The sequence below is a fragment of the Callithrix jacchus genome, chromosome 1, assembly GCF_049354715.1.
Source record: "Callithrix jacchus isolate 240 chromosome 1, calJac240_pri, whole genome shotgun sequence".
NCBI classification, from domain to species: domain Eukaryota; kingdom Metazoa; phylum Chordata; class Mammalia; order Primates; family Cebidae; genus Callithrix; species Callithrix jacchus.
The window spans coordinates 175407922-175435814 of record NC_133502.1 but is presented as its reverse complement, the minus strand read 5'-3'; the positions used below and the strand labels follow the sequence as shown (position 1 = coordinate 175435814).

The 27893-nt window shown below is 41.4% G+C and overlaps 1 protein-coding gene across 3 annotated transcripts; it reads right to left on the bottom strand.

The window, feature by feature from the left end:
• Nucleotides 1–508: 508 nt before the first annotated feature.
• On the bottom strand, nucleotides 509–27893 carry ZBTB43 (zinc finger and BTB domain containing 43). 3 transcript variants are annotated; one of them, XM_002743326.6, is made up of 3 exons: nucleotides 27770–27893; nucleotides 24065–24185; nucleotides 509–1975 (listed from the first exon to the last, which is right to left on the bottom strand). In XM_002743326.6, exon 3 carries the CDS (start codon nucleotides 1950–1952, stop codon nucleotides 549–551), a length of 1404 nt encoding a protein of 467 aa, XP_002743372.1. In that variant the 5' UTR covers nucleotides 1953–1975; nucleotides 24065–24185; nucleotides 27770–27893; the 3' UTR covers nucleotides 509–548. The 3 variants fall into 3 exon arrangements, with proteins under 3 accessions (XP_002743372.1, XP_054092831.1, XP_003732100.1); XM_054236856.2 differs by having other exon boundaries at nucleotides 25209–27862; XM_003732052.6 differs by lacking the exon at nucleotides 24065–24185.

Genomic DNA, 27893 nt, shown 5'->3' with positions numbered 1-27893 from the left:
TAGTTAAAATATCCTTTACAAAGAATACACCAGAAAGAGCTCTGTTAACCAATTTCTCATCCTAGGAATCCCATGATTTGTAGCTTTTACATAAGTAGCATTTCCTTCAGTGAAACAGCTACCAAATCAAATCATATTACTAAATATCTATAGCAAGAGCAAAATAAAATTTCAGCACGACCTTGTAACAATGAGTGATCCAGAGCTGTTGCCACTTGAAACGGAACTGGTGGGGTGGAGTCCAGTTCCAAGAGCAGGTGACTCCGTCCACCTGTCTCGATCACAACCGGTCGGAAGGTTTACCTTGCCAGCTGGGCACTGGGTTAACTCACCCCATTACCCATTCCAGGCCAGGACTGGAACACACAAATTTCAGGAATTAGATTTTTTTAATTGGCCTACTTAGAGCTGGTCTTTCAGAAATATCTTCCTTTTTTTTTTTTAAGCTTCTCTCATAATAGCAAGTAGCACGCATCATCTGTGCCCAGATTTGCATTAATTACCATAGTTTATTTTTGTGCATGCCACTCAAGGGCCAGAACCTATTTTTAGTTAGCCTCAGTTGTATTCTGCTCAGCCTTTGCAGCTTCGTAGGACTTGGTACAAGAAGTCACATGCCGGTGGAAACTGTCCCTCCACATAAACCTCTTTGCACAGATATTACACTCATAAGGCTTTATGCCTGTGTGAATTTTCATGTGGCCCACGAGATGGTGCTTCATTTTGAATTTCTTACCACAGACACCACAACCATAAGGCCGAAGACCAAGGTGCATGCTCATGTGTCGATCTCGCTGACTCTTGTGAGTGAAACTTTTCCCACACTGACAAGGATACAGTTTGTCGGTGGCTGAGAATCCTAAATGGGAAGCTTCTTCTTTAATCCCTGTTACCATTTCAATATTCTCACTGTAGCCTGCTGCGAGGGCAGCCTCCTGTCTGTGCCCAATTAGATTCCCATCTGACCTCTCTCCAGAAAACTCTTCCATGGAAGAGCCATAGAAATCCACCTGCTCGTCATAATTGCTTTCGTCAGCCTGTTCATCAAACTCAGCTTCTACTTTTTTTTCCCCGATGTGAAAGTCCTCCTCCACTCCCGAAGGCTGGACCGTGTGCTCTGTCTGCACAGTGTTGATGGACTCTGTGACCTGGTGCTCGTCGTAGGCCGTGTGCACATCCATGCCCTCGCATGCCTGTTCTAAGCGCTCGGGCTTCACGTGGATCCAGCGTTTGTGGGCCATGATGCTGGGCTTGCTGTACATGGGCCGGGTGTAGTGGAACTCGGCGCTGTCGCTGGCACCCTCCTCCCCATCCTGGCTCGCCATTTCTGTGCTCAGTCGGTCATGCTCTGTGGACGAGTTGCTGGGCAGGTATTCGTGCTCAGTGAGCTGAGATGACAGCTCATCTTTGGTGCTCTCCTCTTCATTCTCACCATCCCTCAGTTCCTGGGCTTTGGGAAAATCAGTATGACCCCCAGAGCCCAGCTCAAAGCTCTCTACCAGGCCATTATAACTACTGCTGCTTGGTGACTGGTGGTCACTGCCATGATTTAGCTTCTGACAAAGGACTGTAGGGTTTCCCTCTAAAACTTCAGTGCATTTGTCTACCACATGCCACATCTGGAGGAAGCTTGCCGCTGTCAGGTAACTTACAATTTCTGGAGCGGGCATTACTAGACGTCCTGTATAACTAGATAGGAGAATGTTCTCAAACACTCTCGGGTTCATCACATCAGGCAAAACAATTCTCCTGCTGTTTTTCAGGAGTACCTGGTCACAAAAGTAGGGTGAACTAGCAGCAAGAACAGCTTTGTGTGCCCGGAAAATGTGGCCTTGGACAACAATGGAGACGTCACATAATTGTCCTTGCTGGCGCTGCTGGTTCAGTTTCTGTAGAATGGTGCTGGAAAAATCAGGAAATTCTACCCGAAAAGAGTTTGTTCCAGGCTCCATTTCATCACAAATCTTGTTCGGTGCTGTAAGAGAAAGAAAAATTAGTACTAATTCCAGTCCAAAGAGAAACTGACTTTATCCCCTGCTCCATCATTAAGACAAATTCCAAGTTCCACAAAGTCCCCTAGCCTATGGGCCCTACTGTGTGAAGAATTCAATCCCTAGAGCAAGGCCTACAGGAGTGAGTTTGCCAAAAGCAGGACTCAACACTGCTCCTTGCGGAACTCCTGATTTTGTCTGTGTCTGTGGGGAAGAGAACTGAATCCTCAGTGACAGGATTTGTAAGCTATACAAATCTAAGTAAAACCAAGTACTGTAAATATTTATAGTTAAAACAAACATGATACCCATTCAAACAATAGAACTTTTTTTAAAAAATGAGATGGGTCTTGCTTTGTTGCCCAGGCTGCAGTGCAGTGGCACAATCAGAGTTCACTGCAGCCTTGAACTCTTGGGTGATCAAGCAATCATCGTGCCTCAGCCTCCTGAGTAGCTGGGACTATATGTACATGCCCAGCCAGTTTTTTTTTTTTTGAGACGGAGTTTCGCTCTTGTTACCCAGGCTGGAGTGCAATGACTCGATATCGGCTCACTGCAACCTCCGCCTCCTGGGTTCAGGCAATTCTCCTGCCTCAGCCTCCTGAGTAGCTGGGATTACAGGCACGCACCACCATGCCCAGCTAACTTTTTTTTTGTATTTTTAGTAGAGACAGGGTTTCACCATGTTAACCAGGATGGTCTCGATCTCTTGACCTCGTGATTCACCCGCCTTGGCCTTCCAAAATGCTGGGATTACAGGTGTGAGCCACCACGCCCGGCCCAGCCCAGCCCGTTTTTTAAAAAAATGTTTTTTTGTAGAGATGAGGGTCTCGCTTTGCTGCCCAGGTTCATCTTGAACTCCTTGCTACAAATGATTCACCCACCTCAACCTCCTAAAGTGTTGGGATTCCAGGCATGAGCCATCGCTCCTGGCGGTTTTTTTTTTTTTCTTTTTTTTTTTAAAAGAGATGAGGGTCTCACTCTTTCACTCAGGCTTCAGCGTAGTGGCACGATCATAGCCACTGTAGTCTTGAAGTCCTGGGCTCAAGTGATCCTCTCACCTCAGCCTCCTGTGTGGCTGGGACTATGCACATACACCACTGTGCCCAGCTCAAAATGATAGAATTTTTAAGCCTCAGATTTTTTCTTTTTTTTTGAGACGGAGTCTTGCTCTGTTGCCAGGCTGGAATGCAGTGGTGTGATCTCGGCTCAATACAACCTCTGACTCCCTGGTTTAAGCCATTCTCCTGCCTCAGCCTCCCAAGTAGCTAGGATTACAGGCACGCACCACCACGCTCAGCTAATTTTTGTATTTTTAGCAGAGATAGGGTTTCGCCATGTTGGCCAGGATGGTCTCGATCTCCTGACCTTGTGATCCACCTGCCTTGGCCTCCCAAAGTGCTGGGATTAGAGGCATGAGCCACCAGGCCCCACCCTAAGCCTCAGATTTAACTGATATTTGACAGGCTGTGGTGAGGGAGGGAGAACAGAATGGTGGGAACAAGGAAAAGTGCATGCAAAGGCTCGGAGGCAGGAATGAATTTGGCAATTTCAAGGAATTAGAAGGAGACCATTAGGCTAGAGTATAGTCAGGGAATGAGGGGCCTAGGGGCTGGAGCGGGAAGGACAGTACAATAGCACTTTTGGTCTTTCAGCACCAGATGGGCACAGTTACTCAGGCCCTGAGCAATGCAGGTTTCTCTAGCCACTGCTAGAATTTTAGCTGTTTAAGAGCTTCTGAGGATAGGAAACCGAATGAAACTGCAAGGTGAGGTATTCTTCTTATCTCATGATTTCCAAACTGTCTAAAGAGTTATAGACCAAAGACGATAGTATGTCCCTGCTACCAAACAGAGTCAATCAGAAGACACAGTTACAACGAAGAATAGGGCATTGCCTGTGTTGCTACTGTAAATATATTCTGTTGGGTAAGTTGAACATTAGAAACAATTCGTAACAATGGCACACAAGATGAGCTGTGCTAGAGATTCTGCCGATACTCCAAAATTCCCCACAATTCTGTAATTAAAACAAAAAACAAACAAACAAAAACACCCGAACAATTTATCACTGCTGTGTCACCTTGCTCTGATCCTATATCCAAACATTGCTAAATTACCAAGTTTTCTTTCTTTCATTTTTTTATTTTATTTTTTGAATCAGGGTTTCACTCTAGTCGCCCAGGCTGGAGTGCAGTGGCATGATCACACTGCAGTCTCAAACTCCCAGGCTCAGGTGATCCTCCCATCTCAGCCTCCTGAGTAGTTGGGACTTCAGGCATGACCACCACCTGGCTAATTTTTGTATTTTTTTTGCAGAGACAGAGTTTCGCCACATTGTCTAGGCTGGTCTCGAATTCTTGAACTCAAGAGATCTGCCCGCCTGGCCTCCCAAAGTGCTGGAATGACAGGCATGAGCCACTGCGCCCAGCCCCAAGTTTCCTAAGTGTGATATAAAAGAGCCAGACAATGCAGACAAAGACTGAAAGTCATCTTTGAGGGATAGGGAGAGATGACAAGAGAAGAAATGAAGGTTTCTTAATTACGACATGCTAGGGACTGCATACCTTTTTTTTACTTAATCTTTACAATTACTCTGCAAATGCAGGGCTTGATAATCTGAAGTTCGGCTATTTTAAGTAACTTTCCCAAGGTTAAAAGCTAGTTTGTATTAAGCTGAAATATTCAGGTCTGTATGACTCTAAAGTCTCTATGCTGTTTTTCCTATCACATCACTGTGCCTCCTCTAAGATGCCCAAAATGCCAGATTAGTCATTAATAATCTTCAAAGACAGTGTTTTTAGAGTGAAGTATTATAGTTTTATACATCATAAAACATTTCATAGTAATTTAAAACAAAAATAGATCATGAAAAAAACTATTTAGGTATTCGTAATTTGAAAAAGAAAAGTTGACTATATAAATGAGTAGACTAAAAGTATGTAAATTCTGGAAACTACATCTGGGTGAACAGATTCTCTGCTAGATCTCACCACTGTAGAATTTGTTTTTAGCTATTTGAAAAAGGGGGTGTGGGATAACACATGCACATGTAAAAAAATTTATAGAAAGGTGTAAAAAAAAAATCTCTCCATCATTTATTCCTAGTCTCCCCAAAAGGAAATCACCATTAAACTCCTGTTTTTATTTCTAGAAACTTCTCTGTGCATATATCAGAATAAATCATATACATCCTTTAAAAATCCCTACTCAACTGGGTTCATTACCTACATTTTATTCTACACTTAGCTTTTGTCACTTAATATATCTTGGAGATCTTCCCACATTAGCACAAAAAGAGCTAACTCATTCTGTTTAATGACCACATAGCTTTCTATTATATGGATGTATCGTAATCTAAGCAGTTCTCCTCTTACAGAATTTCAGTTGGCAGGGGTTTTGAAATCACAAGCAATGCTACAATAGATATTTTTACGTAACTATCGTGCATACCTTTGGAAATACCTATAGCTTAATTTCTACCAGTGGAATTGCTGGGTTGAAGAGCTGTGCATTTGACATAGCCTTGAACTCTTGGGTCATCAAGCAATCCTGCTTCAGCCTCTTGAGTAGCTAGGACAATAGGCATGGCATTATGCCTAGCTAATTTTTAAAAAAAATTTCTGATACATATTACCAAATTACTTGCCAGAAAGCCTACACCAAGTCACACTCTAACCAACAATCAATGACATTGTCTATTTAGCACTCTTACCAAGACTGGATATCATTTAAACAAGAAAAATAAAGTCTGCGTATCTCCTAAGTGACATGATGCATTCCTGTTCTGATCTGCATTTTCTTAATTATGAATGAGGCTGGCACTCTGTACTTACGTTTCCTGGTCATTTGTGTTTTTTTTCTTATAAAATCAGCCACACCCTTGATTCAAATAAATTGGGCAATTAACCTTATTGATCTGTAGGGCTTTTTGTAAATTCAGAAAGTTAACTTTATCTTACGTTGTGATTGTTTTTTTCAGTTAGCTGATTTTATAAATTTTGCCAAGGATTTGTGTCAGACACAGGAGAGCATTCACAACTCCAAAGTAATATTATTATTATTTTAAGAGATGGGTCTCACTGTGTTGCCCAGGCTGGTCTTAAACTCCTGGGCTCAAGCAATTCTCCTGCCTTGGCCTCCCAAAGTGCTGGAATTACAAGTGTAAGCCATTACATCTGGCCCAAAATTATTTTTGAAAATAATTATTCAGGATGTTATCCTGGTACCATAAAAAAAAAATAAAGCCTTTAATACATGGAGTTTATCTTGGCATAAAGAGTAAGGTTGGGACCCAGTCCTTTTTCCTCCATAAAGGCGAGCCATTTCTGTAACACTATTTGTCAAATAACCTGTTTACTTCATAAAGGTCAAGTTATCTGTTGTGAAACTCTAGATGACAGAGTGTAAGACATTTAAAATCAGTTCTACAGGCCAGGCTTGGTGGCTTACGCCTGTAATACCAGCATTTTGAGAGGACAAGGTGGGCGGATCGCCTCAGGTCAGGAGTTCAAGACCAGTCTAGCCAACACGGTGAAACCCTGTCTCTACTAAAAATACAAAAAAAGTTAGCTGGGCGTGGTGACGTGCACCTATAATCCCAGCTACTAGGAAGGCTGAGGCCGGGGACTTGCTTGAACCGGAAGGTGTAGGTTCCAGTGGGCTGAGATCGCACCATTGCACTCCAGCCTGGGTGACATAGGGAGACTCTGTATAAAAAATAAAAATAAAAAATATCAGTCCTACAAAAATAAATGCCACAGGGAGGTTATGGAAAATGGTGCAGTCAGAAGCTCCACGGGTTGGTCCCTCCACCAATACAACCAGGAAGCTGGAAAAATAATTAAAATCACGACTTCAGGACTCTGGAAACAGATCAGACACAGCAACCAAGAGAGTGCTGGATGAAGGGAGGCTGCTGAAGGAAGCTCAGAAGAGATCAGTGTGCACATATCCCCAATTCCACAGCCCTAACACCGGCAGCCTGCAGGAAGGTGGCCTGTGTTCCCACAGCAGCTGACTCATATGAGGGGTGGCAGGTGGAGGAAGGACCTTGTCCTCCAAAAATGTGCAGTTGTGCATTTTGGCCCGTCTGGCAAACCCGCTCACCTTTTTTGGGCCGCCTCAGCTACAGTGGTTCCCGGGGTGGCATCTATCACAATATTTAAGACACCTATACCTACATCTATACAAGTGCATACACAGATCCAGACTTAAGGAGATCTACCAGGTCACAGGCTGGCTGCATGAATAAGAGCAAAAAAAACCTTGAGCAATCACGTGCAACAAGGAATATAGACTTTACAAAATAGGAAAAGTCATTGAACAGACAACTGTAACCTCACCAAGTCACAAAAGCAATCCCTGAGGGGGAGAATCTGATTTCCAGAGTTGTCACAATATTACACTCTAAATGCCCAGTTCTCAACAAGAAAGTAAAAGCAAACATAGAAAAAGAAATACATGGTGCATTCACAGGAAAAAGAATTAGAAACCGTCTCTGAGGAAACGCTGACACCGTACTCACAAATTGCAGAGGTTAAATCCATGTTTTAAATACGCTCAAAGAACAAAAGAAAAGGATGAATAGAGAAAACCAGGAGAACAATATCAATAAGGAGATAGAAAATATAAAAAGGGGCCAGCGCGGTGGCTCATGCCTGGAATCTCAGCACTTTGGAAGGCTGAGGTGGGCAGATTACTTGAGGTCACGGGTTCGAGACCATTCTAGCCAACATGGTGAAACCTTGTCTCTACTAAAAATATAAAAATTGGCTGGTCATGGTGGTGTGTGCCTGTAATCCCAGTTACCCAGGAGGCTGAGGCCTGAGACTCACTTGAACCTAGGAAGCAGAGGTTGCAGTGAGCCGAGATGGCACCACTGCACTTCAGCCTGGGTAATGGAGTGAGACTCCGTCTCAAAAAAAAAAAAAATTATAAAAAGGGACCAAATGGAAAAGCTGGAGCTGAAAAGTGCAATGGATGTATTACATGCTGAAATGCATTCCCCTAGCTGCCCCTCAGTTAACACCCTGGAGCTGTAATGCCCAGTACCTCAGAGTCTGGCTATATTTACATGTAGGAGGGCCTTTAGGAGGCCATTTAAATGCACCCTAACACAGTATGATGGGTGTCCTTGTAAGATGAGATTTGGACGCACACAGAGACACCCGGAATGCACACGCACAAAGAAAAGACTCTGTATGGGCCCAGTGAAAAGGAGGCCATCTGCAAGCTGAGGAAGAAGGCCACAGAAGAAGCCAAACCTGCTAACATCTGGATCATAGACTGTCCACTTCCAGAACTGTGAGACAATACGTTTTCATTGCTTAAGCCACCCAGCCTGTAGTATTTTGTTACGGTAGCCCTAGCAAGCTAATACAAGCTGAAATTACATGTTCGTAAGAGGAGGTTCAATGGTATGCTTGAGCAGGCAGAAGGAAAAAAAAAAATCGACAAACTCAAAGATAAGGTAAATAAAATGATCCAGCTAAGGAGTAGAAAGAAAGAATGGGCCAGGCACGGTGGCTCATGCCTGTAATCCCAGCACTTTGGGAGGCCGAGGTGGGTGGATCATGAGGTCAAGAGATCGAGACTATCCTGGTCAACATGGTGAAACCCCGTCTCTACTAAAAATACAAAAAATTAGCTGGGCATGTTGGCGCGTGCCTGTAATCCCAGCTACTCAGGAGGCTGAGGCAGGAGAATTGCCTGAACTCAGGAGGCGGAGGTTGCGGTGAGCCGAGATTGCACCATTGCACTCCAGCCTGGGTAACAAGAGCGAAACTCTGTCTCAAAAAAAAAAAAAGGAAGGAAGGAAGGAAGAATGAATGAAGAAAAATGGGTTGGGCACAGTGGTTCATGCCTGCAATCCCAGAGGATCCCTTGAGCCCTGGAGTTTGAGACCAGCCTAGGCAACATAGTAAGAACCTGTCTCTACCAAAAAATACAATAGCTGGGCATGGTGGCATGCATCTGTAGTCCCAGCTACACAAGAAGGTGAGGTGGGGGGATCGCTTGAGTACAGGAGGTTGAGGCTACAGTGAGCCATGCTCACGTCACTATACTCCAGCCTGGGTGACAGAGTGAGACCCTGTCTCAAAACAACAACAACAAAAGAAAAATGTACGCAACCTGCCAGGCGCGGTGGCTCACACCTGTAATCTTAACACTTTGGGAGGCCGAGGTGGGTGGATCACCTGAGCTCAGGAGTTCAAGACCAGCCTGGCCATCATGGTGAAACCCCATCTTTGAATTAAAAAAAAAAAAAAAATTATAGAAAAATGTACACAACCTGAGGTGCCTGTGGGACACCATCATACCTATCATGAGAGCTCCAGAAGTAGAGGCACAGAATAGGGCTGAAAACCAATTTGAAGAAATATATAATGCTCCAACACTTCTAAAAACTGATAAAATATTTGAACCTACACAACTAAGCAGCTCAACAAACTCTAAGCAGGATAAAGTTAAAGAGAGCCACATTATAGTCAAATTGTAGAAATAACCAAAGCCAAAGAGAATCTTGAAAGCTGCAAGAGAGAAGCTCCTAGTCACATAAAAGGAATCCTCACTAAAATTAACAGCTAATTTCTCACCAGAAATCAGGGAGGCCACAGGCAGCAGACAATCTATTTTAAGTGCTTTAAAAAAAAATCTGTCAATTAAGATCTGGCAAAAGTATCCTTTCAAGAATGAAGGAGAAACTAAGACAATTTCAGAGAAACAAGCTAAGAATGTTCGTTACCTGCAGACCCGCTCTATAAGAAATGCTAAATAGGTCCTTCAGGCTGAGATAAAAGAACATTAGACAGAAATTTAAAGCCACACAAAAAAGCAAAGATTGCTGGTAAAGGTTAACTACATAGGTAAATATAAAAGTCACCGTTCGTTGGGCTCAGTGGCTCACTCCTATAATCCCAGCACTTTGGAAGAACTGATGCAGGTGTGTCAGTGGTTGTGATCAGCCCAGTCAACATGCTGAAACCCCATTTCCCCACCAAAAAACAAAAATTAGCCAGGCATTGTGGAATGCACCTGTAATCCCACTTACTCGGGAGGCGAGGCAGTAGAATTGCTTGAACCTAGGAGGCGGAGGTTGCAGTGAGCAGAGATCACGCCACTGCACTCCAGCCTGGGCAAGAGAGAGAGGAGACTCTGTCTCAAAAAAAAAAAAAAAAAAAAGCCATCATTTGCACTTTTGGTTTCTAATTCCTTTGTTCCTATATGATTTAAAAGTCTAATGCATAAAATAATAACTATAAACCTGATGCAATCAGTGACAATGACAACATGAAGGTGGACACAAGAAACATACATTGCAGTGACTGTACTAAACCTAAGTTGGTATTATTCAATCTAAGTTGTTAGAAGTTTAAAATGTTAATTGCAAAACCCCAAAGTAACTACTAAGAAAATAACTAAAAACATACACCAAAAGAAGAGAATCAAAATTGTGTACTGCAAAACAAAACCAAAATCCCTAAATAATAAAAAGTCAGATGGGGGCAATAATGGAAGAACTGAGGAGTAAAAAACATGTAAGACATACAGAAAACAAATAGCTAAACAGTAAAGTGAATCCTTGCCAGTAGTTGGATTAAAAAACTACTCATCTATGTGCAGTCTACAAGAGACTCACTTTAGATATAATGACACAAAGAGGTTAAAAGCAAAAGGATGAAAAAAGATATTCCATGTAAGCATAACAAAAAATGGCCTGAGATGGCTACATTCTCAGAAATAATAGATTTTAAGTCAAAAAAAGGTTACAAGGGACAAAGAATTATACGTTGAGTAAAAAGATTCAATCTATCAAGAAAATGTAACCATTATAAACATGTATACACCTAACAAGGTAACTCCAAAATATATGAAGTAAAAGCGGATAAAATTGAAGGAAGAAATAGACAGTTCTATAACAAAAGATGGACACTCCAATAACCCACTTCCAAGAATGGATAGAAAAAAGCAGACAGAAGATCTATATGTTAATAGGAGACCTGAACAACATCATAAACCAGTTAAGCCTACTATAAAGACATATACAGGCATACCTCGGAGATACTGTTGGTTTAGTTCAAGAACACCGCAATAAAGCAAACAGCATAAGTGAGCCACATACATTTTGGTATCCCAGTGCACATAAAAGTTATGTTTACACTACACTACAGTCTATTAAATGTGCAATAGCAGGATGTATTAAAAAAATGTACTCACCTTAATTTAAAAATACTTTATTGCTAAAAAAATGCAAACAATCATCTGAGCCTTCAGCCAGCTGTAATCTTTTTGCTGGTGGAGGGTCTTATCTTGGGTGGATGGCTGCTGACTGATCAGGGTAGTGACCGAAGGATGGGGTAGCTGTAGCAATTTCTTTCTTTCTTTTTGTTTCCCAAGATAGGGTCTTGCTCTGCTGGCCAGGATGAAATGCAGTGGTGTGATCACGGCTCACTGCAGCCTCAACCTCCTGGGCTCAAGCGGTTCTCCTGCCTTAGCTTCCCAAGTAGCTGGGACTACAGGCATGCATGTCCAGCTAATTTTTGTATTTTTTGTAGACAGGGTCTCACCATGTTGCCCAGGATAGTCTTGAGCCTGGGCTCAGGCAATCCGCCTGCCTCGGTCTGTCAAAGTGCTAGAACTATAGGCATGAGCCACCATGTCCGGCCTGGCAATTTCTTAAAATAAGACAATAGGGAAGTTTGCCACGCCAATTGATTCTTCTTTTCACAAAAGATTTCTCTGTAGCATGATATGCTGTTTGATAGCATCTTGCCCAGAGTAGAACTTCTTCCACAAAATTTGAGTCAATCTTTCTAAATTCTGCTGATGTTTTATCAATAAAGTTTATATTCTAAATCAGGGGTGTCCAATCTTTTGGCTTGAGCTACAGTGAAAGAAGAACTGTCTTGGACCGCACATAAAACACACTAACACTAATGACAGCAGATGAGCTAAACAAAAACAAAATCCTCAGCCGGGCGCAGTGGCTCACACCTGTAATTCCAAGCACTTTGGGAGGTCGAGGTGGGCGGATCACGAGGTGACAAGTTGGAGACCATCTGGCCAACATAGTGAAACCCCTTCTCTACTAAAAATACAAAAATTAGCCAGGTGTGATAGTTCGCACCTGTAGTCCCGCTATTCGGGAGGCTGAGGGAGGAGAATCACTCAAACCAGGGAGGTGGAGGTTGTAGTGAGCTGAGACTGTGCCACTGCACTCCAGCCTGGGCAAAAGAGTGAGACTCTGTCTCAAAAAAAAAAAAAAAAAAATCTCATGTTTTAGGAAAGGCTATGAGTATGTGTTGAGTCACATTCAAAGCTGTCCTGGGCCACAGGTTGGAAAAGCTTACTCTAAATCCTTTGTTGTCAATAATGTTCACCGCATCTTCACCAGGAGTAGATTCCATTTCAAGAAACCACTTTCTTTGCTCATCCCTAAGAAGTTAACTTCTCATCCACTCAAGTTTTAGCAAGATTTTGCAACAATTCAGTCTCATCTTCAGGCTCCACTTCTGTTTCTATTTCTCTTGCTATTTCCACTACATCTCCAATTACTTCCTCCACTCATGTCTTGAGCACCTCAAAGTCATCCGTGGGGGTTGGAATCAACTTCTGTTAATGCTGATATTTTGATCTCCTTCCACCAATCACAAATGTTCTTAATGGCATCTAGAATAGTGAATCCTTTCCAAAACATTTTATTTCTTTCTGTTTGATTCTTTGTATTTAAGACAGAGTTTTGCTCTGTTGCTCAGGATGAAGTGCAGTGGCACGATCCCAGCTCACTGCAACCTCTGCTTCCTGCCTTCAAGCAATACTCCTGCCTCAGCCTCCTAACCAGCTGGGATTACAGGCATGTGGCACCATGTTAATTTTTGTGTGTATATATATATATATATATATATTTTTTTTTTTTTTTAGTAGAGACAGGGTTTCACCATGTTGGCCACGCTGGTCTTTAACTCTTGACCTCAAGTGATTCACCTGCCTCAGCCTCCCAAAGTGCTGGGATTACAGGTGTGAGCTACTGTGTTGCCTCTGAAACATTTTCAATTTACTTTGCCCAGAGATCCATCAGAGCATTAGAGGAATCACTAACAATAGCAGCTCTAGTAGCTATAGCCTTATAAAATAACCTTTTTTTTTTTTGAGATGTCGGGGGGGGGTCTCACTTTGTCATCCAGGCTGAAGTGCAGTGGTATGATCACGGCTGACTACAGCCTTGACCTTCTGGCTCAGGTGATCCTACCATCTCAGCCTCATGGGTAGCTGGGACTATAGGTGCATGACACCATGCTGGGCTAATTTTTTGGATTTTCTGTAGAGACAGGATTTTACATGCTGCTCAGGTTGGTCTTGAACCCCTACGCTTAAACAATCTGCCTGCCTTGGCCTCCTAAAGTGCTAGGATTACAGGTGTGAGACACTGCACCTGGCTCAAAATGTATTTCTTAAATAATAAGACTTGAAAATTGAAATTGCTCCTTGATCCATGGGCTGCAGAATGGATGTTATATTAGCATGCATCAACACAACACTAATGTTCTTGTACATCTCCATCAGATCTCTTGGGTGATCAACTGCATTGTTAATGAGCAGTAATGTTTTGTAAAGAATCTTTTTCTGAGCAGGTCTCAACAGTGGGCTTAAAATATTCAGTAAAGCATGCTGTAAACAGGCTGTCTCCAAGCTTTCACTGTGCCATCTATACAGCACAGGCAGAGTATACTTAGCATAATTCTTTTTTCTTTTTTTAGACAGTGTCTCTCATTGTTGCCAGGCTGGAGTGCAGTGGTGCAATCTCGGCTCACTACAATCTCCACCTCCCTGGTTCAAGTGATTCTCCTGCCTCAGCCTCTGGAGTAGCTGGGATTACAGGTGTGTGCCACCAGGCCCAGCTAATTTTCTTTGTATTTTTAGTAGGGATGGGGTGCTACCATGCTGGCCAGGATGGTCTCAATCTCTTGACCTTATGATCCACCCACCTCGGCCTCCCAAAGTGCTGGGATTACAGGTGTGAGCCACCGTGCTCAGCAACTTAGCATAATTCTTAAAGGTCCTAGGATTTTGGGAATGGTACCTGAGCAATGACCTCAACTTAAAAGTTATCAGCTGCACTGGCCCCTAACGAGATAGTTATAGCCTGTGTTTTGAAGTCAAGCATTGTCTTTTACTTTCTAGCTATGGAAGTCACAGATGGCATCCTCTTCCTATAGAAGGCTTTTTCGTCTACATTGAAAATCTTTGTTTAGTGCAGTCATCTTTATCAATTACCTTAGATCTTCTAGATAGCTTGCTAGTTTCTACAACAGCACTCACTGCTTCATCTTGCACTTTTACATTGTGGAGACACTTCTTTCCTTAAACCTCAAACCAATCTCTGTTAGCGTCAGACTTTCTTTCTGCAGTTTCCCCACCTCTCTCACAGCCTTCGAAGAAATTAAGAGAGTTAGGGTCTTGTTCTGAATTAGGTTTTGGCTTAAAGAAATGCTGTGGTTGGTATGATCTTCCGTCCAGGCCACTGAAACTTTCTCCCTATCAGTACTAAGACTGCCGCTCTCTTATCATTCATGTGATCACTATAGTAGCACTTTCAATTTCCTTCAAGAACTTTTCCTTTGCATTCACAATTTGGCTGTTTAGTGCAAGAAGTCTAGCTTTTGGCTTATGTTTGCTGTTGACATGCCTTCCTCACTAAGCTTAATCATTTCTAGCTTTTGATTTCAAGTAAGAAGCATATGACTCTTCCTTTTGTTGGGAACCAGCCCAACTCTGTTGGTGGGTGCCCTGTGTCCCCGCAGTGACGAGGGAGTGAGAAAAGAAATAAAGACAAAGACACAAGAATAGAATTTTACAGCATGGGTCCAGGGGTCTAACGCACTCTCACAGGGTGATCTGCGTTGGCATTGAGCTCTGGGCTTCCTGTACTTTTATTGGGTGCATTATCTTGTTAATCTTGCAGGCTCTGGGGAGGGAGGTTGAAGAGGAAGACAGGTGGGGGAAGGGCACGTGCCTGCAGCATTCAATAGCAGATGTAGTTCTCCTAAGAAATGCTAACTAAGGACACTGAGATTTTAGCAGCCATTGTCTAACCAGGTGTTTTGGCAAGAGAGGTGTAGCGGGATAAGGTGCCTGTAAGGTCTGACCACCCACAATGCATCAAGGGGCTTTTATCTCCCGGGTATTGTGGACATAGAGCAATTGGAATTGCTCCATATTCTGAGAACGTAGGCAGAGCCTGTGGCGTTCAGGTGATATCTGCCCTGTAAGGCCTTTCCGGCCTTACCAGCTCCCATCTGCAAAGACCCTCCCGAGTCCTGTGAGCAGAGGCTGCAATTCCTTCCCAGAGTCTTTTGCATAAGCTTCCTTTATGAGATCCTTACACAAACACTATGTTGGGAAGATAGTGTGACCAAAGCAGTTTCTCCTGCTCTACAGCCACACTGCACTGTTCCCTGGTTCTAGGGCGCTCTCAGATGATCTTTACCATAGGCCTCCTGTTACCACTTGATCTCTGCTTTTATTTTACTGCACCATAGTTTGGATACGATCCATGGCACAAATCTCAGTGCATAAAAAGCAAAGCAAATTTGTAATCATGTAAGTAACACAGGTCTGCCCCTGACCATTTCTTACCACACCTTTCACTTAAACACCAGGCCATTGTAAGTTTATTAAATGGCCTAATTTCAAGATGGTTGTGTCTCAGGGAATAGGGAGGCCTGAGGAGAGGGGGAAAGATGGAGGAATGGTGGGTCAGTGAGTAGTCAGAACACACATTTAATGACTAAGTTTGCTGGACCTTATGGGTGTGGTTCGTAGTGCCTCAAAACAATTACAATAGTAACATCAAAAATCACTAATCCAAGATCACCATAACAAATATAATAATGAGAAGGTTTGAAATATTGCAAGAATTGCCAAAATATGACACAGAAACATAAAGCGAGCATGTGCAAAAGGAAAGGAAAAATGATGCTGACAGACTTCCCCAATGCAAGGTTGCCACAGACTATCAATTTGTAATATCTGTGAAGCACAAAATGAGGTATGCCTTTATAAAACATGTCAACCACAGGGTGCACACAGGACATTCTCTGGGATAGATCATGTGTTACACCATAAAACAAGTCTTAATACACTTTAAAAGACTGAGTCTTTTTAAAAAGACAAAGTATTTTTTCTAATCACATTAAAATGAAAGTAGCAATCAATAAGAGGGAAAACTCAAAAACTGATAAATATGTAGAAATTAAACAATACCCTTAAAGACCTGTAACTATCAAGGACACTGACTCTCTCAATAAAGAAAAGATCTTAACCTGATGGCTTCACTGGTAAATTTTAACAAACGTTTTAAGAAGAACCAACACCGATCCTTCTCAAACTTTTCTAAAAAACTAGAGAGAAGGGACCATTTCCTAACATGTTCTATTAGGTCAGGAGTGCCCTCTGATATGAAAGCCAGACAAAAACACTATACAAAAACTACAGACCAATATCCCTTATGAACATCAGAGTAAATATCAACAAATACTACCAAACCAAATTCAGCACCATATTAAAAGAATTATACACCACCACCAAGTGAAATTTCTTCCTGGAATGCAAGGATAGTTCAACATACAAAATCAATCAATGTAACACACCACATTAACAGAAAAAAGAAAAAAACATGTAAAACACGATCATCTCAACTGATATAGAAAAAGTATCTGACACAATTCAGCACCCTTTCATGATAAAAACAAGAGGTTGGACACAGTGGCTCATGTCTGTAACACTAGCACTTCGGGAGGCTGAGGTGGGTGGATTGCTTGAGCTCAGGAGTTTGAGACCAGTCTGGGCAGCATGGCAAAACCCGTCTCTAAAAAGCTGCCACATGTGGTGGCTGTCACCTGTAATCCCAGCTACTTGGGAGGATCACTTGAGGCCAGAAGTTTGAGACCAGCCTGGATGACACAGCAAGACCTTGTCGCTAAAATAAATAAATAAATAAATTTTAATTAGCCAAGCATAGTGGTAAACAGCTACAGTCCCAGCTACTTGAGAGACTAAGGCAAGAGGATCATTTGAGCCCAAGAGTTTTAGGCTAAAGTGAGTTGTGATTATACTACTGTAGTCCAGCTTGGGTGGCAGAGGGAGATTCTGTCCACAAAGGAAAAAAAAAAAAGAGAGAGAAAACTAGAAAACACTGCTGAAAGAAATTAAACAAACAAATAGATATCCCATGTTGATTATGGATTGGAAGATACAGTAAAGATAATAATACTAACCAAAGCAATACACAGATTGAAAGCAAGCCCTATCAAAAATCCTTCCCTTTAACTTTGGGTGAATATGGCATTTCTCCATATTCTCTGACCTGCAACATGCTAAACTTCTACAGGTTTTCCTATTACAAACTCATAGGCAATTGTGACCTACACAGAGAGTATAGCTGCTGTTTCAGTTATTTAGATGATGTCATAGAAGTAATTAATTAGCTCACTAAAAAACCTTATCAAGCTGGTCGCGGTGGCTCACACCTGTATTCCCAGCACTTTGGGAGGCCGAGGCGGGTGGATCACAAGGTCAAGAGATTGAGCCCATCCTGGCCAACATGGTGAAACCCCGTCTCTACTAAAAATACAAAAATTAGCTGGGCGTGGTGGCGTGCACCTGTAGTCCCAGCTACTCAGGAGGCTAAGGCAGAAGAACTGCTTGAACTCGGGAGGCGGAGGCTGCAGTGAGCCGAGATCGTGCCACTGCACTACAGCCTGGTGACAGAGCGACACTATGTCTCAAAAAAAACAAAAACAAAAACAAAACCCCTCATCAAATGCTATATTCAATGTACTGTGGGGGACTTCAAAGACAAACAAGAAATTTAACAGTCCAGCCGGGCACAGTGGCTCATGCTTGTAATTCCAGCACTTTAGGAGGCTGAGGTGGGCAGATCGCTTGAGCCCAGGAATTCAAGACCAGCCTGGGCAACATAGCAAGACCCCATCTCTACAAATATGCAAAATTTAGCCAGGCATGGTGGCATGCACCTGACATCCCAGCTACTCAGGAGGCTGAAGAGGGTAAATTGCTTGAGCAGGGGAGGTCAAGGCTGCAGTGAGCCATGATTGCCACCACTGCACTCCAGCCTGGGTGACAGAGTAAGGCTCTGTCTAAAAAAAAAGACATAGTGGAAATGGGGCCAAGTTAAAGGGAGACACTGGCCTGAAACTCCACTTCCTATCTATACCAGACAATTCTGACAGGATCAGTAAAGTAACACTCTTTCACTTGGAGGGCCCAGAGCTAAAAGCCAGAGACAGACAGGTCCTGCAGATTGGTAAAACTCAGAGGTGGGTGGTATTAGGATACCAAAGGTTGCACACTGCCTCAGCAGAAGGAAGAAATATTAACATAAGGGGGTGGGGGTCTGTAGCCCCAGGAAAGAGATAAAAGCGTAGCCATCATTTGCCAGCTGAGCCAAAGACAACAGAGGCTCCTGGTATACCAATTTCACCAACTGCAAAGAAAGTACACAGAGTTCAAGCTCCCCTGAGAGTACCTAAGGCCTAGCCTTCTAGCCCCAGCCATTCCACTTAACTAATCCCAGGTGTCAATGCAGGTCAGCCCTACATCCAGCTTAAGAACTAAGAGTTGATTCTAACAATATTCAGGTATACAGTGAGGGACTCAAAAGCAAATTTCAGACCTGAACAGAATGTTTCCCTCTCAATAATTAAAATAAAACCAACATGGGGTCTGTGGATATATTCCAGAATTTCAAAAAGGAAAAAATGGCAAGAAATAGACTAAAAGTACATTTTAAACAACAATTTTAAATTGATGTTTTTTCACAAACTTCACAAAGACATAGTCTCTGAATAACGTATAAGGAAGACGAGACGAAACAGAAGAATGATATGAAAAAAGAGCAGACTGAATTAACAACAGGATATCAGGAAACTAATATAGAGCAGAAATTCACACAGGCAATAAGAAGCAGAATTACAACAGCAAAAAAATGGATTCGATAATGTAGAAGGCATTTTAGTAGGTACTTTACTAAATACCTTCTTTAGTAGAAGGAACTTCTACTAAAATGCAGGAAAAGGACAAAAACATGAAAACAGCAAGAGAGAAGATGATAAAGCAGGAGAACGGAGAAGAGATCAATGTACAGCCTGTTAATGTCCTTAAGAGAAACAACCAGGGTATGTGAAATAAAAAAAATAAACTTAACTGAAGAAAACTGCCCTCAGTGGAAAACCTTGAGTATTCAGAAGAATCTCACCTCAGTAGTGGGGACAAATTAATTCTAGGCAAAATGCAGTTCTGGTCCTGCCAAACAAAGCTTAAAAACAAGCCTCAGAAGGATCAAACTGTTTCCAACTTAATTATGTTCCAGAATGAAACTTGAGAACATTTACATAATACAAAAATATCCAGCACTGAACAAGGTAAAACTCATATCTGACATCAAATTTAAAAATCACCAGGCATGCCAAGAACGAGGAAAATATAACCCAGGATAGTGAGGTGGGGGGTGGGAATCAATCAACAGAAACAGATCCAGAAATGACAAGAGATTTATACAACTGGTAGACAATTCTATATTCTATATTTTCAAGAAAGTAGAGGAAAGATTAAGCATGTTAGGTAGAGACAGGGAAACTATTGGAAAACAAAAAAAGAGACCCAAATGAAACATCTAGAGATTTAAAAAACACACAACATACACTGAGATGAGAACAACAGAATTAACACTGCAGAACGTTAGTGAACTTGAAAACATGGCAACAAAAACCTACTCAAAATAAAACATGGGGGAGAAAAAAGCAAAGAAAAAAAGGCAAAAAGGGAATAGAGCATCAGTGAGCTGTGAGACAACTTCCAGATGCCTAATATAGACATAATTGTGGTGGGGAAGGCAAAAAGTTTTATATGATAAGCTATGAGACATGTGAAAACAACATATATATTATTTCATATATTGAAAACGATATACATGTAAAAACAATACACACACATACACACATTTTATACACAGGTGAAAACAACAGTCAAAACTTTTTCAAATTTGATGAAAACTACAAACTCACAGACCTAAGCAGCTCAACAAACTCCAAGCATAAGAAACATGAAAAAAACTAAAGCAAGGCACATCATAATCAAATCACTTAAAATCAGTGGAGAAAATCTTAAAAGCAGCCAAAGAAAAAAGAGCCTTTGTGTACAGAGAACCTCAGAAGCAATGCAAGCCAGGAGACAGCAGACCAACGTTTTTAAAGAACTGAAATTAAGGGCAGGGTGGGAGGGAAAGGCCTGCCAACTTAGAATTCTATACCCATGAAAATATCTTTCAAAATGAACGCAAAACACTTTTTCAGACATAGAAAAGTTAAAAGAATTTTTAGCACCAAAAAGGTCAAAAGTAAAAAAAAAAGTCACATGAAAACAAAAGTCAAGCAACACAATACTAACATCAAAGTAAATTTCAATGTAAAAATCATCAAATAGGATGAAAGTTTATTGTTAACTGATGAATTCTATAATTCACAATAAAAAGTTTACTCTGTGAACTTTTATGTGTCAGAGTACAATGTTAGAAAATAAGGCAACAGTAACAGAAATGTAACTGTAGTAAGAAATATAAATATCCCTCTTAAATTCTTAATAAATCAAGTAGGGAAAGGGTAAGAATTTATAGGTTGACACAGCTATCATTAATAAAGCTAGTTTAATGAAATACTGCTATACTCTACAAATAATACTTCTTCTTTTCCAATGTCTGTAGGACATCTACAAAAATGGTAATATATGTGGCTACAGAGATCAATACATTCCCCAAAGCAGAAATGCATGGGCACATTTGATTACATGTGACTATACAATGGATCACACAATGTGATAAAACTAGAAATGTTAAAAATAGGGAAGAGGAGGACAGGTGAACAGGATAGGAGAAAATTCATGAATTTTATACAAAACTATGGTATCAAAATTGGACAGCAAAAAATTTCAGTACTTTTCAGTACAAGCCAATCTCATTTATTAACACAGAAATATTATAAATCACATGGCATTCTGGTTTGTATACTTTAATCTCTTGTGGGTGTAGTACATCGTAAGTATGCTACATTGAAGAAACTGAGTTATCAGTCTGATCACACTAAGGGCAAGTTCCTAAGATTATGGTGAAATTACCATCAGAAAGCCATTTCAAATTTCCCTTGGTTCTCTTCCACTCAAGACTAACCCTGATGACAGACACGTCATTACTTGTGCTTCCCTCTACAAGTGACAATGAGTGACGGTAGATAAATTTGGAAAAAGCCCAATGGGATGTCTGCATTGGGGCAGCAATGAAAACTTCTGAGTGACATGCTATGGGGCAAGGTTAAGGAAGGTTGATCTGTTGACGGACTAAAGCAGAAGAAAGTCTGCAGTAAAGCTAATTATGAGATTTCAAAAAGTATAGTCTACAGTATATACTAGTAATAAATATAACAGTGGGGCCAGGCACAGTGGCTCATGCCTGTAATCCCAGCCTTTTGGGAGGCCGAGGCAGGTGGATCACTTGAGGTTAGAAGCTTGAGACCAGCTTGGCCAACATGGTGAATCCCTGTCTCTACTAAAAATACAAAATTAGCCGGGCATGGTGGTATAAACCTGTAATCCAGCTACTTGGGAGGCTGAGGCAGGAGAACTGCTTAAACCCCAGAAGTGGAGGTTGCAGTGAGCTGAGATCATGCCACTGTACTCCAGCCTGGGCAACAAGAGCAAAACTACGTCTCAAAACAAAAAAAAGTAACAGTGGGCATGGAAAAGAGGTGGAATTGATGAGACTGACAGAACTGGTAGGCAGAAGATACAGCAGTAGTATAAGGTAAAAATGATACCACCGAGAAAGTGAACAACAACCTACAGAATGGGAGAAACTATTTGCAGATCATGTAACAAATAAGTGACTTGCATTCAGAATACCTAAAGAACTCTTACAACTCAAGAATAGAAAAAAACCCAAATGAAAAACAGATAAAGGATTTGAAGAGACATTTCTCCAAAGAAGATATACGAATAACCAATAAGCACATAAAAACCTCTCAACATCACCAGTATTAGGAAAATGCAAATAAAAACTACAACATACCCCTTCTCACTCACTAAGAGGGCTGGGATAAGTAAGACAGATAATAGCAAGTGTTGGTGAGGATGTGTATTAGAACCCCCATACATTGCTGGTGGGCATGTAATGTGTTTTCCACAGCTACTGTGGAAAACAGTGCGGCAGCACTTCGGGAAGTTAAAGAGAGTCACCATGTAGTCCAACAATTCTACTCCTAGGTATATACCCAAGAAAAATGAAAACATATGATGTCCACACTAAATCCTGTACATGAATTTTTGTAACTGCATTATTCTTAAAAGCCAAAAAGTGGAAACCATCATAAGCTCCATCAACTTTTGACTATACCAAATGGGATATATCCTTAGAAGAAAATATTTGGCAATAAAAAAGAATGAAATACTGATAGATGTGACAACATGGCTGGCCCTTGAAAATGTTACACTAAATGAAAGAGGTTGGACACAAAAGGCCGTATCTTGTACGACTCCATTTACATGAAATGTCCAGAACAGACAAATCCACAGAGACAGAAAGTAGATTCGTGGCTGATAGAAACTAGGGGTAGAAGAAATGGGGAGCGACTGATAATTGGGTTTCTTTTAGGGGAGACAAAAGTTCTAAAATTAGATTGTAGTGATGGGTACACAAATCTATGATACACTAAAAAAACCCCTCTTTATTGAATTACGAATTATGTCTCTATAAAGCAGTTTAAAAGAGTAATGTGGGCAGGGCATGGTGCTCATGCCTGTAATCCTAGCACTTTGGGAGGCCACAGCGGGCAGATCACAAGGTCAGGATTTCAAGACCAGCCTCGCCAACATGGTGAAATCCTGTCTTTACTAAAAATACAAAAATTAGCTGGGCGTGGTGGTGGGCACCTGTAGTCCCAGCTACTCAGGAGGCTGAGGCAGGAGAATCACTTAAACCCATGAGGCAGAGGCTGCAGTGAGCGGAGATATTTCCACTGCACTCCAAAAAAAAAAAAAGACTTAATAAGATACCAGCAGTTTTATGTCACTTTGCACTTTTTTTTTTAAAATCCAGTAGCAACAGTTCTAAAGCAAACACACTAACCCCAGCCTGTTCCACCATGCTTCTTAAAAGCTGTTTGGCTTTTTAAAAGCAGATGAAGGACTACATACTGAAGAATTCCTGAACTAGATAACCTTCAAGATTCCTTCCAACTTTGGTGAGTTTAATAGCAGCCACTATTTATTATTCAGCTGAGGAACCGTAAGTCAAATTTCATACGTGATTTAAACACTGATTAAACATCCTAATATGATAGGAAATATATTTAGGATCATTAGGATGATCCTAAAATCATTAGGACGACCGCAATATAATAGGAAAGCAGACCCACAAGATACTTATCATGAAGTCCCTCAGAGATTTCTTTAATCAAAGCATATGGTAATTTGCATGCTTACTATAGAAAGCACATTTAAACATAGTAAATGTTGCTTCAGTAAATTTAAAGCCTGGCGCACATGTACAAAAATACCAATACCCTATGCCTACTCGTTACATGAGTGAAATGCTTTACAGTTCACAAAGCACACTACGTAAACCTGGGTTGCGCAATACTCCTGTATCATTGCATCCTTCTAAAAGATGAGTAAAGTGAAGCTTAAATTAAAAGACCTGCCCATGGTTACACATCTCAGAAATGGCATGTCTGGATTCAAACAGAAGTATAAATCCAAGTCTAACACTTTTCTAAGTTAAAAAAAAAATCACTTGGCAGAAAAATTTCTCTAACATTAAATGTCCTATCAGTGCAAAGTATGGCATTGGTTGGCCTTAGAATGTGTAATATCTCTTCAGAAGAGAAGTAAGAATCTTCTAGTCTAGAGTAATTAAAAATCTTAACAAAATACATTATTTTTGCTAAAAAAGAAATGATTATAGTAAGTAATTTTAAAAATGGTATTATGAGCAAGTTTATAGCTTACCTAATGCAAAGCTGTATTCCTGGGGTAAAGTTCCTTATGCCATGGCCATCAAAAAGCAATATGAATAGAATGAGGAAGAATCCATTTCAGTTTTGCTTCAAATTAAAAATCACACTGACTTCTGAAAGGAAGAGTAATAGCGAAAATGTAAAAGAGAGGCTATGTACATCTGTGCTCGCTAGAGGTGTACATTAGTGGCAGAAAGAAAAGTAATCAAGACTGGCATTTTTGTTTATATTAAATTCCATTCTGCAACTTCATAGCTCCCGCCTCTGTATTTAAAAGAAAATAAACTTATTTTGTAATAATTTTATATTTAAAAAAACTGAAAAGACAGTAAATAATTTCCATCTACCTTTCATCCATTACTAGGGCATATTCATTAAAACTAGAAAACCAACATGGGCAATGACTATGTAATTTTGCAGAATTAATATAGCCTTTGGAAGAGTGCTATTGGTCTCCTGACCATTGTCAATCAGTATTCTTAAATTTCTTTTCTAATTAGAGCACTCTGGTCAAATAACTTAGTAAAATCTACTTTAAGATTTTTTTTAAAAAAACCAAGCTACCTACTTAATGAAGTTTGATTCATGACTCCCTTCAATTATAAGCCACGGCTGAATGTTTTACTTAAAAACTTCCAGGACAAACATTCCATTACAGCAAACTCTCTGAGATTCAAAAGAGAAAGTAATGTTCTAGGAACTAACCCCCCATTTATCAATCATCCTTCTATCAACTTTCAATAAAGCCAAGGAAATGTTTTTAACTGTACCCTCATGTGCATTCGAATTTAGGATAAGCAGTTGAAATCCAGAAAGCAGAAGGCAGAAACAGCACTCATTTCATGAAATTAACAACACTCATTTCATGAAATTAACAACATATCGACAAATTTTTAAAAATCATTTTTTCTCAATATGTTACAAATAAGACAAAAGCCCCTATTTTAACTGCAAATATAAACAGAGTGAAAAGGAAAAGTTCAGGCCAAACTCGGTGGCTGACACCTGTAATCCCAACACTTTTGGAGGCTGAGGCGGAGTTTGAGACCAGCCTGGCCAACATGGTGAAACCCTGTCTCTACTGAAAATACAAAAATTAGCTGGGTATGGTGGCACATGCCTGTAATCCCAGCTACCTGAGAGGCTGAGGCAGGAGATCACTTGAACCCCGGAGACAGAGGGTGCAGTGAGCGAGAATGCACTACTGAACTCCAGCCTGGGCAACAAACAGGGCAAGACTCTATCTCTGAAAAAAACAAAAACAAAGAAAAAAAAAAAAAAAGGACAAGTTCAGGAAAATGATACTATTCAATCAGGTTTTCAGACATGTACTTTTTCACATTTTAAAATTCCTGAAATCAGAATGTGATCACTAGGTGGGAGTTTTAATACTGTCACTGCCTGAGACAACGATAGAGAACTGCTGAGGGCCTTATCAATGTTCTTGATGGCACAAAGGATGACACTCTGGAAAAAACATGGACACAACTCTGAACTGAAAAGTATACAGAAGAGTAGAACTTTGTTAAGTTTAATGAACACTTTAACCAATTTTTTCTTATTTTTCCTTTGTATATATGCATTAGAATTGGCACTGATATCCTTTTTTAATGTCTAAGTCTAAAAGTATTTTCCATAATACAAAGTCTACATGCTAAGAGCACATTAAGCCATAGTTTAATTAGCAGTGTTTCTCTCTTCCTTGCTGGTACATAAAACAATCAACAGCATCTAGGACTCAATAAAATAAAGTAGTAATTCATTTGCTATATCTTATTAGAAAGCTTGATAAACTACCTTAAAGGCAAACAGATAGCTTAAATAGGAAATTTTTAAAATGAAAAAACCACAAAGGCATCCCCTATAAGAAAACTCAAGAAATAACACATAATTTTGCACTATCATAAAAGGGCTATTTTTCAATCTTATCAGTTTTCTTCCTGTGAAGAGTATAATTATCAAGTATCCTACTTATGAGCAGATTCTTGCACTGATTTCAAGAAAGGCGGAGGGAGGAGAGCCAGGGCAGAAAGCTAAGTGGAAAGCCTGAGGAAGACTAACCAAATTCATTTAACTAAACTTTTCTAAGAATCTCAGCCGTACCCACTGCTGTAAAGCGAGTAGGAATCAATAAACACAGGTTCAACTAAATGTTCCTAACAGCTACAGAATGAATTTTAAAAATTACATTTAAAAGGAGCTTATTAGTTTCAGGTGTCTTCAATGAATATTTTTGTAATGTATAAAACTTTAAGACTTAACCATTTTAAGCATTTTTAAGAGTCCAGTTCAGTGAAGTACCTTCACAATGTTGTGCAACCATCATCACAACCCATTTCCAGACCTTATTCATCAACCCCCAAAACTGTATCCATTAAGCAATAACTCCTCTCCTGGTAAACTGTTTTACTTTCTGTTTCTTAACTGGTCTATTCTCGGTACTTCGTTTAAGTGGTCTCAAACAATATTTGTCCTTTTGTGTGTGGTTTATTTCTCCCGTGGTACTTTTGTAAAGCAAAGAAAAAGCCCCATTAGGTTTCTTATAATTTAACTGAAAATACTGAACAATCTCTTAACTAAGCATGCCGCTCTCTCAGAAACCCTGCTACTGTCCCGATAGCCCCAAAGGAGATCTCAGCCTGGCCCTTCCGTAGCCTGTAGACAGGTCTGTTAACAGCTGTAACTCAACGAGCAGGTTCCAGAGATCCATAGAGACCATCCCGTGGTGAGCGGATGGAGCAAAGGGATTTGGGAAGGTGTGCAGGCCTGAAAAACCACAAGCGAGAAAAGGCGAGGACTCAAGCTGCTCTGGCCCTGAGATGGGCCTCCTGTCTCCCTAACAGACGCTCCTGCACTCTGACACTTAAGTTGGGAGACACCTGTCAGAACTGCGGCCAAACTGTGGTGAAGTCAGAGTGTCACCAGTGAAGGGAGCTTCACGGGGTCATGAGTCATGGCTCAGAGGTCTGGGCAGTCCTGCCCCACCCAGACAAACTCAGGAAAGAGAAACAAGAGAAAAAACAGAGTTGGCAGAAAGAAACAGACAGATGACCAAAAAGCCAGACTGACAGGCCCTGAATTAGAGTAAAGGCTGAGTGACAGACACAGAGTGAATAGATACAGAGACAAGGTGGAGACAGAGATAAAACAGTATCCAGATACACAGAGATACCCCGAGAAAGACAAAGTGGAGAGAAATATCAAGTTGACAGGGACCGAGTTGAAAAACAAAAAGGGCAGGTTACAACAGGTGACAGACAGCAACGGGGGTAAAACAGAAAATCAGCAAAGTCTAGGCGCAGTCTTTCTCCTAGCTCGGCTCGTCAGGCCTCACGCACAGGTGGCTCGAACCCCACGCCGCTAAGCCGCGCCCACCCTACGCCCCGAAAGGCCAGCGGACAGACGGGGGCGGGATCTCTAAGCGCCGTAGCCGGCCGAGCTCCGCCGCCGCGGGGGTGACCTTGGGCGAGAAGCTACCCCAAAAGCCTTGGTGTCGCGCTCTGCGCGCCATGTGGGCAGGAAATCGCGGGTTTCGGAGCTGGGGAGTCGGGACGCCAACCACCAGCGCAGGGCTTTAGCAAGCCGGTCCAGCGGGGCAAGCCGCGCGTGCGTCGGGGCCTGCAGGGGAGTCTTTAACTCTCCCACCGACTTCTCCTCCCCTACCCTTGCCGCCCATTGTCCTGGCCCCGCGCGGTACCTGCCGAGGGCTCAGCACTCACATCCCCCGCCCCAGGAATTCTCTCAGCCACCGGCGCAGGCCTGTTTCAGCCTTCGCTGCCGCAACAGATTCAGCCTGCGCCTTCTGCCCCCGGAAACGCTTC

Excerpts from the sequence above, each read along its gene's own strand:
- ZBTB43 (XM_002743326.6), bottom strand. The coding sequence starts at position 1,952 with ATGGAGCCTGGAACAAACTCTTTTCGGGTAGAATTTCCTGATTTTTCC.